This window comes from Hippopotamus amphibius, chromosome 4, assembly GCF_030028045.1.
Source record: "Hippopotamus amphibius kiboko isolate mHipAmp2 chromosome 4, mHipAmp2.hap2, whole genome shotgun sequence".
Lineage (NCBI taxonomy): Eukaryota > Metazoa > Chordata > Mammalia > Artiodactyla > Hippopotamidae > Hippopotamus > Hippopotamus amphibius.
The window spans coordinates 18,682,314-18,697,622 of record NC_080189.1 but is presented as its reverse complement, the minus strand read 5'-3'; the positions used below and the strand labels follow the sequence as shown (position 1 = coordinate 18,697,622).

Here is a 15,309-nt window from a genome sequence, read left to right as displayed (position 1 = left end):
GAGTTGATCCCGGCAATCCAGTAATCCCACTCCTGGGCATATACCCAGAGAAAACCATAATCCAAAAAGAAACATGTACCATAATGTTTATTGCAGAACTATTTACAATAGCTAGGACATGGAAGCAACCTAAATGCCCATCAACAAACGAATGGATAAAGAAGATGTGGCATATATATACAATGGAATATTACTCAGCTATAAAAAGGAATGAGATGGAGCTATATGTAATGAGGTGGATAGACCTAGAGTCTGTCATACAGAGTGAAGTAAGTCAGAAAGAGAAAGACAAATATTGTATGCTAACTCACATATACGGAATCTAAAAATGGTACTGATGAACTCAGTGACAAGAACAAGGACACAGGTGCAGAGAATGGACTGGAGAACTCGAGGTTTGGGAGGGGGCAGGGGGTGAAGGGGAAGCTGAGACGAAGCGAGAGAGTAGCACAGACATATATATACTACCAACTGTAAAGTAGATAGCCAGTGGGAAGTTGTTGTATAACAAAGGGAGTCCAACTCGAGGATGGAAGATGCCTTAGAGGACTGGGACGGGGGGGGGGGGGGTGGGGGGGACTTGAGGGAGGGTGGGGGGGGAGTCAAGGGAGGGAGGGAATACGGGGATATGTGTATAAAAATAGATGATTGGGGCTTCCTAGGTGGCGCAGTGGTTTAGAATCCGCCTAACAATGCAGAGGTCACGGGTTCGATCCCAGCTCCAGGAAGATCCCACATGCCACGGAGCAACTAAGCCCGTGTGCCAAAATAAAATAAAAATATAAAAAAAAAAAAAAAACATAAAAAAAATAGATGATTGAACTTGGTGTACCCCTCCCAAAATAATAAATAAATAAAATTATTAAAAAATAAAATAAAATAAATGGATAGAAACTTATGAATATTAAAAACAGAAAGATATTAAATTTCAGGGAAAACAAAAAGTTGGGCAGGAAAGGAACCACTTTGTGATTCAGCTCTGAATAGCATCACAGCCATTATAATGTGAACAGTCAATATTGACCTATGCTGGGAAGGTACGAGAATACGAAGATGGAAAATATGCTTGTGTGTGGTGGGAGTGAGGGGCTATGGAAGAAAATGAAATCATAGTCATCCATATTGGCACTTTAGTCAATAATGCCTAAAACAGAAGTGTATTAATTAGAAATTTGGTGGAAAATACCTAGATAATCAGCTTGTCTTAGAGGAAAACATAGGCAGAACACTCTGTGACATACATCAAAGCAAGATCCTTTTGATCCACCTCTTAGAGTAATGGAAATAAAAACAAAAATAAACAAATGGGACCTGATGAAACTTAAAAGCTTCTGCACAGCAAAAGAAACCATAAACAAGACAAGAAGACAACCCTCAGAATGGGAGAAAATATTCGCCAATGAAGCAACTGACAAAGGATTAACCTCCAAAATATACAAGCAGCCCATGCAGCTTAATACCAAAAAAGAAAAAAACAAAAACAAAACCCCAAACAATCCAATTCAAAAATGGGTGGAAGACCTAAACAAACATTTCTCCAAAGGAGACATGCAGATGGCCAAAAAACACATGAAAAGAGGCTCAACATCACTAATCATTAGAGAGATGCAAGTCAAAGCCACAATGAGGTATCACCTTACACCAGTCAGAAGGACCATCATCAAAAAATCTAGAAACAATAAATGCTGGAGAGGGTGTGGAGAAAAGGGAACCCTCCTGCACTGTTGGTGGGAATGTAAGTTGGTACAGCCACTATGGAAAACAGTATGGAGGTTCCTTATAAAACTAAAACTAGAACTACCATATGACACAGCAATTCCACTACTGGGCATACACCCTGAGAAAACCATAATCCAAAAAGAAACATGTACCATAATGTTCATTGCAGAACTATTTACAATAGCCAGGAGATGGAAGCAACCTAAATGTCCATCAACAGATGAATGGATAAAGAAGATGTGGCACATATATACAATGGAATATTACTCAGCCATAAAAAGTAATGAAATTGAGTTATTTGTAGTGAGGTGGCTGGACCTAGAGACTGTCATACAGAGTGAAGTAAGTCAGAAAGAGAAAAACAAATACCATGTGCTAACACACATATATGGAATCTAAAAAAAAAAATGGTACTGAGCTTCCCTGGTAGCACAGTGGTTAAGAATCCACCTGCCAATGCAGAGGACACGGGTTCAATCCCTGGTCTGGAAAGATCCCACATGCTGTGGAGCAACTAAGCCCATGCACCACAGCTACTGAGTCTGTGCTCTAGAGCCCACGAGCCACAACTAATGAGCCCATGTGCCACAACTACTGAAGTCCATGTGCCCAGAGCCTATGCTCCGCAACAAGAGAAGTCACCGCGATGAGAAGCCTGCTCACCTCAGTGAATAGCCCCCACTTGCTATAACTAGAGAAAGCCTATGTGCAGCAACAAAGACCCAACACAGCCAATAAATTAAATAAATAAATATATATTAAAAAAATTTTTTTTAATTAAAAAATGGTACTGATGAACCCAGTGGCAGGGCAAAAATAAAGATGCAGATGTAGAGAACAGACTTGAGGACATGGTGTGGGTGGGGTGGAAGGGGACGCTGGGATGAAGTGAGAGAGTAGTGTTGACATATATATACCACCAAATGTAAAATAGATAGCCAGTGAGAAGCTGCTGCATAACACAGGGAGATGACCCAGAGGGTGGGATAGGGAGGGTGGGAGGGAGGCTTAAGAGGGAGGGGATATGGGGATATACGTATAAATGCAGCTGATTCACTTTGTTGTACAGAAGAAACTGGCACAGTAATATAAAGCGATTATACTCCAATAAAAAGCTGAAAATTTAAAATAAAAATAAAATTAAATTAAAATAAAATAAAATATGGATGGGTATATACTTCGTTTTTCAAAACAAAAAAGAAAAGAAAGAATCAACTTGGAGGGATGAGAGTGCTTGCTTCTGCCTAGAAGGGGACAGGGGGGAGATCTCTGGTTGGTAGGGGAAGGCTATTTGTCTGTCTTCTTTAAACCCATCACTATATCACTACCCACTGCCTGAGTGTACCTTTGACATGCACCCCCATTGCTCCAGTCCTTTCTTCTGATCTGCCCCAAAGACAAGCTCATCTGTACTTTTTTTTTCTTTTTTCTTCTTTTTTTTTTTCCTCTTTGTTTTTTTTTTAAGGGCGTTAATGCTGACCACCACAGAGAAACAGATTGGGGAAAACAGAGATAAAAGCAGGTGAAGTGACAAAGGTTGCAGAATCTAGGAAGTTGTCCCAAGGCTAGAGCCTTGAGCCATAGCTCCCAGGCCCCCTTCCAAGATGGTAAAGGGCAGCCTACTGGACTTCTGCTCTCTGGCAACGATTCAAAGGATGTGGCTCACAAAACATGCCCTGATACTTTTCTAAAAAAAAAGTTTTAAGTGGTTTTTTTTCTCCCAGTTATAAAGAAACACATGGACTCTGAAGAAAAAGTAATGGCAAATAAAGATATGAAGAATAAATCACCATAATTCTATAACCAGAAATAATCATTAACATTTTGTTCTCATCTTTTTTTATCTTTAACTAGATAAATTTTATCAGCACGCGTATAATATATACCTTTCAAAAATAATGTATACCAAAGCGAGAGAGTAGCACAGACATATATATACTACCAACTGTAAAATAGATAGCCAGTGGGAAGTTGTTGTATAACAAAGGGAGTCCAACTCGAGGATGGAAGATGCCTTAGAGGACTGGGGCGGGGAGGGTGGGGGGGACTCGAGGTGGGGGGGAGTCAAGGAAGGGAGGGAATACGGGGATATGTGTATAAAAACAGATGATTGAACCTGGTGTACCCCCCAAAAAAAATCATAAATAAAAAAAATAATAATAATAATGTATACCATCCAGAAATAACTTTAACATCTCTTCAAGTCTTTTCTCTGCCTTTAACTAGATAAATGATTATCAGTACAAATAAGATGTGTATCTCTCATAGTTATGAATGATATTGGTCACTATTACAATAGTGAAAAACTCAAAACTACTTAAATGTCCTTTAATAGGAAATGGTTAAACTAGAATATACTACGTACTCTAGAATATAGAATACTAAGTGATATTTTTCTAAAAGTGCTATTGTGGAAATGTGTCTATTGAAATGGAAAGATATTTATAATGTATTGTGTATGTTTAAAAAGGAGGGGGAGGAGTGTTTTTTACCACAGTTAAATTTTTTTCAATTATTTAAAAAAGAAGGGAGGGTGCACAGTTGTGTATATGGTAATACCCTTTTCTTGGTGTGAAAAATAAATTTTACGTACTGAGCTAAGCACTTTATATACATTATCTAATTTAATTACCATGCCTTTGGTAAAATTAAAAAATTTTTCCTGTTCATAGAACTATGAGGACTCCGAGATAATAACAATGCAAAAATTGTCACGGGTAGAAAGGAGAGGGACCATTAAGTGTCCATTAGGTAAGGCGATAAGGCCTGGGCATCCAGGAACCTGGAGGGGATGAGCCCCCAGAAGGGGTTTGGTGTTGGGACATGTGGAGCGTGAGGGGCTTGTGGGGAAGAGGTCAACCGTTCCAGACAGAAACATCTGGAGCTTGAGATGCTGGAATCCAACCTTACCTGTGTCATCATTTTGATGTTCTTTTTTGGAGTCAATCCAATGATTAGGCAAAGAGTGAAGACACAGGGATTTTCTTTGAAATAGTTCAGAATGGGGAGCAGAGCCTCACGAATGTCAAATGGGATTGATGAATTCTCAAATTTAAAAGGGTCACTGTGTTGTGAGAAACCCTGGGAACCTTAAGAGCCCCAACTCCTTCACTATTGGACAAAGAACACTTAGTGTTCATCTTTTTCCCGAGCTTCCTACCCCAAGTGGGTAAGAACCTGCTATACTGTAGGAAGGCATGTCCCACACCTTTCCTGTAGTTAACTACCCGACTTAAACCCAGAGGGAGCAGCAGCACCAGGCCTGTCTTTGGGACACATCACCCCCTCTCCCTCCTCTGATGTGACTGATTACCAGGTCACTCTTCTACCACCAACAGCCACCACTGTTTCTGTTCCAGTCAGAGCTCCAATGGCACATCTGGTGGCCTGGTTTTCAACGGTGCAGGGGCAAGCTGGCTGCAGACCTCTGGCAAGGGGCAAGGACTTTCTGCAGAATCAGTAACAGATGCAGAGCTAGGGCAAATCAGGGCTCAGCTGCCAGGAAGTCCATGGAAGAAAAGGACCAAGGCCAGGGCTGATTCGGGCAAGACTATATATAAGCCAGATCTGAATGCACTTTGGGGAGAAGTACTAGCTCCACATGAGAGACATTCCCATGAAAATGAAAAGGGAGATATATCACTTGGAACCACTCCAGAGAAAGACATTTCCAGATAAAAATCATGAATAATTCCAGAGATGGAGTTAAGACCCAGAATTACACAGTCAATATTTAATTTCCTCTAGCGATTGCATTTAAACTTAACGCTTTCTTTTGAAATGAATAATGAAGTATGCCCTTACATAAATTTTGGAACTGAGCACTGAAGTGAGGAAGGCCCTTGGGAGACACACCCGAGCCCCCTAAATCTACAGCAGGGAGGCAGCCATCCCTCTGCCAAGGATTGCAGCTGCCCACCCCTCAGTGAGCACTGCGCTCTTTAGCTCTCATCAGGGAAGATGTTCCTGCCTCTTATCATTTCCTTTGGCTATTTAAGACGGTTTTAAATGTTAAGATCTTCCAAAATTTTATTGCAGCACTAGCATTTTTATTTGCAGTCTAGAAAAGAACATCATTGAATACGGGTTTTCAGAAAACCAGCAATCAAATTGACTTGGCCTTTGATTCCCAGGCTATCAGCTCGTTTTAAAACCTCTAATGTCATAGGCAGTCACTGCCCTCATTAGCCTCTGAGTGGGAAGCCCATTTCCATGAGTGGAACCACACTCAAGTGTATTCCTGCCCCTACCTTAGTCTAAGGCCATCAGCATGGTTTTATTTCCTAATTTTATTTCCCTCTTTCTTTGCATGTTTAATTAGGCTGTAGATTCTTCAGACTCTAACTCCTAATTCGTTGTGTCTCTCACACGGTTTTACCAGAAGGCTAGGCCCACAGGCACTCTCAGTACTGAGATTCCAGCTGGAATATGATACTGCATCATCTTCTCTGTCAGCATCGTAGGTGTCCACAATAACAGAGATGGAAGGGACTTACAGATATGACATACTTCAACTCCCTCATTTTACAGATGAGAACACTGACCCTTAGAGAAGGTGAATGGCTTGTGCACATTCCCACAGCACAGAAGCCAGGACAAAAATTCAGGCCCTCAGTTTCGAAGATCAACGTTTTTCAGTCAGTATAGTGAACACCATCTCAGTTTAAGGAGAGAGGCGTCCCCATCCAGAAGAGCCTTGTGTTTGTAACTCTCCATGGGGCGGCCCAGGGGTGGGGACCCCTGGGTATCAAGGCAGGTGGCTGCAAGGCCTCTCTGATGCTACCACAGCATCTGACACTCCAGGGACTGATCCTGGAAAGGTAGGAGGGGTCCCGGATTTCAGGGGCCTGAGAGACAGACCAGACCAAACCCTATACCTTTTTGAGTCCTTGGTGGGGGACTTAGAAGAAATCTTGGCTCTCAGAGATGGCGAAAGAGGGAGAAGGAGAGAGAAGGGAAATAACCTGACAAAGATGTAGGCACTAATCCCCTCTCCTCAACAGAAAATTGGAGAACTTAAGCATTGGCATATCTCCTGGAAGTGACGTGCAAAAGAAGCACTTTGGAAAGTGCCTTTGATTTGATTTAGGCAAGAAGACCACACCGGGAATGCATATTTTCTGGATGCTGTCTACAGACAGCCTATCCTGGAAATAATCTGCCCCCTTGTATCAGCCTACACCTGTGTGGTTTGCTTCAGATAATTCATAAAGAATAAATCAATGTGAAGAGTAAATCCTAAGAGTTCTCATCACAGGGAAAATGTTTTTTCTGTTTCTTTAATTTTATATCTATATGAGATGATGGATGTCGCCAGCTAAATTTAGCGCTAAATTTATTGTGCTAATCATTTCTTGATGTATGTAAGTCAAATCATTATGCTGTGCACTTATACAGTACTGTCTTTCAATTATATCTCAATGAAACTGGAAGCAAAAAAAAATGAATGGACATTAATTTTTCCTGCCAAGTCATTTTCTCTTAAGACAAGTCGGGCAGAAGCACATTGTAAGGAGTGTTTTTCATTTTCCTCTGAAACTCCAGGGCTGAGCCCAGACCTGGTGCAGATTAGGTCAAAAGCAGATTTACAGTGAAAGGCCCCTCACTTGCACCACTCCTTCTAAAGTCCAGGGAGGAGTCCATGCAATGTGTTCATAGCCATATGCCTTATAAAATTTGCAGAAGTAAAATGTTTCAGGCACAATTATCTGCAGCTATTTGTGTTAATCAAGAATCCTGGCTAATGTAAGTGTTGGAGCTAGGACTTGAACCCAGGCTCTTGTTTCTGGTCCTGTGCTCCCTCTATCATGTCACACCAGCTTCCTAACTCATCTCAGGCTACCAGCCAGGCAAACCCTGCTGCTATCCTGGCAGGTAAAAGTCAGAATCCATGGGGAGGAGTTTTACCTACCTGACTCCTAAAAATACTTGCAGGAGAGTGCAGATGCCAGAGACGAAGAAAATGGTGCTGATGAGGTAGCTCTGGGTCAGGGGGTCATGCTGCAAACACAGGTCCTTGGCCAGGATAAGCGGCACTGCCACAAGTCCCCCCAGGGCTGTGAGGAAGTGCTGTGGGCAGAGCAGAGAAAGGAGATAGGCTTGAAGATGTTGTGGCTTTCTACACCACCTTCATTCCTATTCCTATTGCCAGAGGCAAGAGCTCCACCTCTGGTCTCAGAGGAGCCTGGCCTTGAGTGACAGTCAGAGAAACCCAAGCAAGTGGTAGGAACTAGGAGGGCCTGGCAGCAACAAGCAGGGACCCAGCCAGAAGGTCTGGGGTTCAAGGGCAGGACCCTAGTGCTGAGAATTTATGTTCTATATAAGAAAGCAAGGCAGGGACACAGCACAGGGGGACATAACAGGAACCAAGGAAGGGCCTTAAGAACAAGAACAAGATGAGAGCCTCATTATTAAAATAAGGCACAAGGTGAGGGCAAAACCATTGACCAGGAAGGCCTGAGCACATTCTGCAAGATAGATCATATGCTAGGTCACAAAACAGTCTTCGCAAATTTTAGAAGATTGAAATCATACCAAGAATCTTTTCTGTCTGCAATAGTATGAAATTAGAAATCAATAACAGGAGGAAAACTGGACACAAATTTGTGGAACTTAAGCAACACACTCCTAAACAACCAAATGAAGAAATCAAAAGGGAAATCAAAAATATCTTAAGACAAATGAAAATGGAAACACAACATACTGAAACTAATGGGATGCAGCAAAAGCAATTCTAAGAGGAAAGTTTATAGCAATAAATGCCTACACTAAGAAAGAAGAAAGATCTCAAATAAACAACCTAACTTTATTCCTCAAGGAACTAGAAAAGGAATAACAAATTAAGCCCAAAGTTAGAAAAAGAAAGGAAAAAACAAAGATCAGAGCAGAAACAAATGAAATGGGGACTTCCCTGACGGTCCAGTGGTAAAGAATCCGTTCTGCAGTGCAGGGGATGCAGGTTCCATCCCTGGTCGGGGAACTGGGATTCCATGTACCACAGGGCAACTAAGGCTTCACACCACAACTACTGAGCCTGCACACCTCAGCTGGAGAGCCCATGTGCAGCAAACTATGGAGCCCACTCACTCTGGAGCCTGTGTGCCACAACTACAGAGCCTACTTACTCTGGATCCTGTGCGCCACAACCAGAGAAGAGAAAAACCTCATGCCACAACTACAGGGAAGCCCAACATCACAACAAAAGATCATGCATGCCTCAGCAAAGACCCAATGCAGTCAAAAATTTAAAAATTTAAAAATAAATAATAAATAAAATAAATATTAAAAAAAATAAATGAAATGAAAAAAGTAGAAAAAATTAACAAAACTAGAGCTGGTTTTTTAAAGATAAGCAAATCCTTAGCTAAACTCAAAAAAAAGGAGCGAAGACTCAAATAAAATCAGAAATGATACAACACAAATAAAAAGTACCTTAAAACACTAGTATGAATAATTATACACCAACAAATTGGATAACCTAGAAGAAATGGATAAATTACTAGAAATACACATCTTACCAAGACTGAATCATGAAGAAACAGAAAATCTGAACAGACCAATAACTAGTGAGCAGATTGAAACAGTAATCAAAACTTCCTAACAAATAAAAGCCCAGGACCAGATGGTTTCACCGATGAATTCTATCAAATGTCTAAAGAAGAATTAACACCAAATCTTCCCAAACTCTTCCAAAAAATTGAAGAGGAGGGAACACTCCCAAACTCATTTTACCAAACTCATTTACCAGCATAACCCTGATACCAAAGCCAGATAAGGATACTACAAGCAAAGAAAAAACAGGCCAATATCCCTCATGGATATAGATGCAAAAACTCTCAACAAAATACTAGCAAACTGAATTTAACAGTACATTAAAAGGGTCATACAGCATGATCAAGTGGGATTTTATCCCTGGATGCAAAAATGGTCAATACACATAAATCAATAAATATGACACATCACGTTAATAAAATGAAAGATAAAAATCATATGGTCATCTCAATAGATGCAGAAAAAGCATTCGACATCCTTTCGTGATAAAATATCTATATTATCCATTGTATTGGCTCATAATATTTTTTAAAATAGTATGACATTTGCTTTTCTTATTTTGTAGAAAAACACAAAGAAGCAAACAAAAAATGTGTCCCAACCCTGATATCCCACATTGAACAGTTTGTAAAATTCAAAGAAACACATCTATGAGATTAGAATATTCAAGCTACAAAAATTTACAAAATAAATAGTGAAAGTTGAAAGCCACTGTCCCTTTCCTAGTTCCTCTTCCCAAGGCTAAATATCCCTATTAATTTCTTGTGAATCCTTCAAAACATGCAAAATTACTACATATACTTATTCCTATTGTTCTATCTCTCTTGTTTGTTAGTTTTTAACACAAAAAGATCACACTATACACAGTTATTTACTTGGCTTTTTTTCACTTAATATATATTGGTGATCATTTTTTAACTGCAAGGTAAATATATCTTTCTCTTTCTAACAGCTACATACAGAATTATTTGTTACATATAGTGAGAGCTTTCCACTGAATGTGGAGGCAAGTCTAAACTTCTTACACGGACCCCCTCTTGTGAGAGCACTGTAATCACAACTAACTGCCAAACAATCATCAACAGGAAGACACTGGAACTCACCAAAAAAGATACCCCACATCCAAAGACAAAGGAGAAGCTGCAATGAGATGGTAGGAGGGGCACAATCATGATAAAATCAAATCCCAGAACCACTGGGTGGGCAACTCACAAACTGGAGAACAATTATACTACAAAATTCCACCCACTAGAATGAGGGTTCTGAGCCCCATGTCAGGCTTCCAAACCTGGGGGTCTGGTAATGGGAGGAGGAATCCCCAGAGAATCAGACTTTGAAGGCCAGCAGGATTTGATTGCAGGACTTAGACTGGGGGAAACAGAGACTCCACTCTTAGAGGGCACACACAAAGTAGTGTACACACCAGGAGTGTAAGCTCCAGTGCTGGATTGCTTCAGGCCAAAAAAACACCAGGCATGGAACTCAGCCCCACCCATCAGCAGACAAGTGGATTAAAGTTTTACTGAGCTCTGCCCACCACAGCAACACCCAGCTCTACCTACCACCAGTCCCTTCCATCAGGAAGTGTGCACAAGCCTCTTAGATAGCCTCATCCACCAGAGGGCAGACAGCAGTAGCAAGAAGAACTATAATCCTGCAGCCTATGGAATGAAAACCACAATCACAGAAAGACAGAGAAAATGAAAAGGCAAAGAACTTTGTATCAGATGAAGGAACAAGATAAAACCCCAGAAAACCAGCTAAATGAAGTGGAGCTGGAAGGCAACCTTCCAGAAAAAGAATTCAGAAAAATGACAGTAAAGATGATCCAGGACCTCGAAAAAAGACTGGATGCAAAGATCAAAAAGATGCAAGAAATGTTTAACAAAGACCTAGAAGAATTAAAGAACAAACAGAGATAAGCAATACAATAACTGAAATGAAAAATACACTAGAAGGAATCAATAGCAGAATAACTGAGGCAGAAGAATGGATAAGTGACCTGGAAGACAGAATGGTGGAAATCACTGCCACAGAACAGAATAAAGAAAAGAGAATGAAAAGAAATGAAGACAGCCTAAGAGACCTCTGGAACAACATTAAACGCACCAACATTCACATCATAGGTGTCCCAGAAGGAGAAGAGAGAGAGAGAAAAGACCTGAGGAAATATTTGAAGAGATTATAGTCGAGTACTTCCCTAACATGGGAAAGGAAATAGTTACCAAAGTGCAGAGAGTCCCAGGCAGGATAAACCCAAGGAGAAACATGCCAAGACACATAGTAACCAAACCGACAAAAATAAAAGACAAAGAAAAGTTATTAAAAGCAACAAGGGAAAAATAACAAATAACATACAAGGGAACTCCCATAAGGTTAACAGCTGATTTCTCAGCAGAAATCCTGCAAGCCAGAAGGCAGTGGCATGATATATTTAAAGTGATGAAAGGGAAGAACCTACAACCAAGAATACTCTACCCAGCAAGGATCTCATTCAGATTTGATGGAGAAATCAAAAGCTTTACAGACAAGCAAAAGTTAAGAGAATTCAGCACCACCAAACCAGCCCTACAACAAATGCTAAAGGAACTTCTCTAAGCGGGAAACAGAAGAGAAGAAAAGGACCTACAAAAATAAACCCAAAACAATTAAGAAAATGGTAATAGGAACATACATATCAATAATTACCTTGAATATAAATGGATTAAATGCTCCAACCAAAAGACACAGACTGGCTGAATGGATACAAAAACAAGACTCAAATATATACTGTCTACAAGAGACCCACTTCAGACCTAGAGACACATACAGACTGAAAGTGAGGGGATGGAAAAAGATACTCCATGCAAATGGAAATCAAAAGAAAGCTGGAGTAGCAATACTCATATCAGAAAAAATAGACTTTAAAATAAAAAACGTTCCAAGAGAGAAGGAAGGACACTACATAATGATCAATCCAAGAAGAAGATATAATAATTATAAATATATATGCATCCAATATAGGAGCACCTCAATACATAAGGCAAATGCTAACAACTATAAAAGAGGAAATTGACAGTAGCACAATAATAGTGAGAGACTTTAACACCCCACTTACACCAATGGACAGATCATTGAGACAGAAAATTAATAAGGAAACACAAGCTTTAAATGAAACAACAGACCAGATAGATTTTACTGATATTTATATTTATAGGACATTCCATCCAAAAACAGCAGATTACACTTTCTTCTCAAGTACACATGGAACGTTCTCCAGGATAGATCACATCTTGGGTCACACATCAAGCCTTGGTAAATTTAAGAAAATTGAAATCATATCAAGCATCTTTTCTGACAACAATGTTATGAGATTAGAAATAAATTACAGGAAAAAACACGTAAAAAACACAAACACATGCAGGCTAAACAATACATTACTAAATAACCAAGAGATCACTGAAGAAATAAAAGAGGAGATCAAAAAATACCAAGAGACAAATGACAACGAAAACACAATGATCCAAAACCCATGGATGTATCAAAAGCAGTTCTAAAAGGGAAGTTTATAGCAATACAATCCTACCTCAAGAAACAAGAAAAATCCCAAATAAACAATCTAACTTTACACCTAAAGAAACTAGAGGAAGAAGAACAAACAAAACCCAAAGTTAGTAGAAGGAAAGAAATCATAAAGATCAGGGCAGAAATAAATGAAATAGAAACAAAGAAAACAATAGCAAAGATCAATAAAACTAAAAGCCAGTTCTTTGAGAAGTTAAATAAAATCAATACATCTTTAGCCAGACTCATCAAGAAAAAGAGGGAGAGGACTCAAATCAATAAAATTAGAAAGGAAACAGGAGAAGTTACAATGGACACCGCAGAAATAAAAAGCATCATAAGAGACTACTAAAAGCAACAATATGCCAATAAAATGGACAACCTGGATGAAATAGACAAATACTTGGAATCGTACAACCTGAATTGTACAAGACTGAATCAGGAAGACATAGAAAATATGAACAGACCAATCACAAGTAGTGAAACTGAAACTGTGATTAAAAATCCTCCAATAAACAAAAGTCCAGGATCAGATGGATTCACAGGTGAGACCAATCACAAGTAATGAAATTGAAGCTGTGATTAAAAATCTTCCAACAAACAAAAGTCCAGGATCAGATGGATTCACAGGTGAATTCTATCAAACGTTTAGAGAAGAGCTAACATCTATCCTTCTCAAACTCTTCCAAAAAATTGCAGAGGAAGGAACACTCCCAAACCACCACCACTCTTATACCAAAACCACACAAAGATGCTAGAAAAAAAGAAAATTACAGACCAATATCACTAATGAATATAGATGCAAAAATCCTCAACAAAATACTAGCAAGCAGAATCCAACAACACATTAAAAGGATCATACACCATGATCAAGTGGGGTTTATCCCTGGGATGCAAGGATTCTTCAATATACACAAATCAACTAATGTGATATAGTTGATACACTTTATTAACAAACTGAAGAATAAAACCCATATGATCATCTCAATAGATGCAGAAAAAGCTTTTGACAAACTCCAACACCTATTTATGATAAAAACTCTCCAGAAAGTGGCTATAGAGGGAACCTACCTCAACATAATAAAGGCCATATATGACAAACCCACAGCAAACATCATTCTCAATGGTGAAAAACTGAAAGTATTCCCTCTAAGATCAGGAACAAGACAAGGATGTCCACTCTTGCCACTACTATTCAATATAGTTTTGAAAGTCCTTGCCATAGCAATCAGAGAAGAATAAGAAATAAAAGGAATTCAAATTGGAAAAGAAGAAGTAAAACTATCATTGTTTGCAGATGCCATGATACTATACACAGAAAATCCTAAAGATGCCACCTGAAAACTACTAGAACTAATCAATGAATTTGGTAAAGTTGCAGGATACAAAATTAACACACAGAAATCTCTTGTATTCCTATACACTAACAATGAAAGATCAGAAAGAGAAATTAAGGAAACAATCCCATTCATCATTGCAAGACCTGTACTAAGAAAACTATAAGACACTGATGAAAGAAATCAAAGACAACACAAACAGATGGAGAGATATACCATGTTCTTGGATTGGAAGAATCAACATTGTGAAAATGACTATACTACCCAAAGCAATCTACAGATTCAATGCAATCCCTATCAAATTACCAATGGCATTTTTTACAGAACCAGAACAAAAAATCCTAAAATTTGTATGGAGACACAAAAGACCCCGAAGAGCCAAAGCAATCTTGAGGAAAAAAAAAAAAAAAACGGAGCTGGAGGGATCAGACTCCCTGACTTCAGACTATACTACAAAGCTATAGTAATTAAGACAATATGGTACTGGCACAAAAACAGAAATACAGTTCAATGGAACCGGGTAGAAAGCCCAGAGATAAACTATGGTCAACTCATCTATGACAAAGGAGGCAAGGATATACAATAGAGAAAAGGCAGCCTCTTCAGTAAGTGGTGCTGGGAAAACTGGGCAGCTACATGTGAAAGAATGAAATTAGAACACTCCCTAACACAATACACAAAAATAAATTCAAATTGGATTAAAGACCTAAATGTAAGGCCAAAAACTATAAAACTCCTAGAGGAAAACATAGGAAGAACACTCTTTGACATAAATCACAGCAAGATCTTTTTTGACCCACCTCCTAGAGTAATGGAAATAAAAACAAAAATAAATAAGTGGGACCTAATGAAACTTAAAAGCTTTTGCACAGCATAGGAAACTATAAATGAGACGAAAAGACAACCCTCAGAATGGGAGAAAATATTTGCAAATGAATCAACAGACAAAGGATTAATCTCCAAAATATATAAACAGTTCATGCAGCTCAATATCAAAAAAAAAACCCAATGAAAAAATGGTCAGAAGACCTAAATAGGCATTTCTTCAAAGAAGACATACAGATGGCCAAGAGGCACATGAAAAGCTGCTCAACATCACTAATTATGAGAGGAATGCAAATCAAAACTACAATGAGGTATCACCTCACACTGGTTAGAA

At 39.2% G+C, this 15,309-nt stretch overlaps 1 protein-coding gene across 1 annotated transcript in view; it reads right to left on the bottom strand.

Annotated features, from left to right (window-relative positions):
- LOC130850835 (solute carrier family 23 member 1-like) overlaps window positions 1-15,309 on the bottom strand; it is a 59,690-nt gene that overhangs the window by 34,628 nt on the left and 9,753 nt on the right. The window contains exon 3 of the mRNA XM_057730217.1: window positions 7,631-7,788. Within this exon, the coding sequence (XP_057586200.1) occupies window positions 7,631-7,788 (158 nt within the window). The remainder of the gene's footprint in view (window positions 1-7,630; window positions 7,789-15,309) is intronic.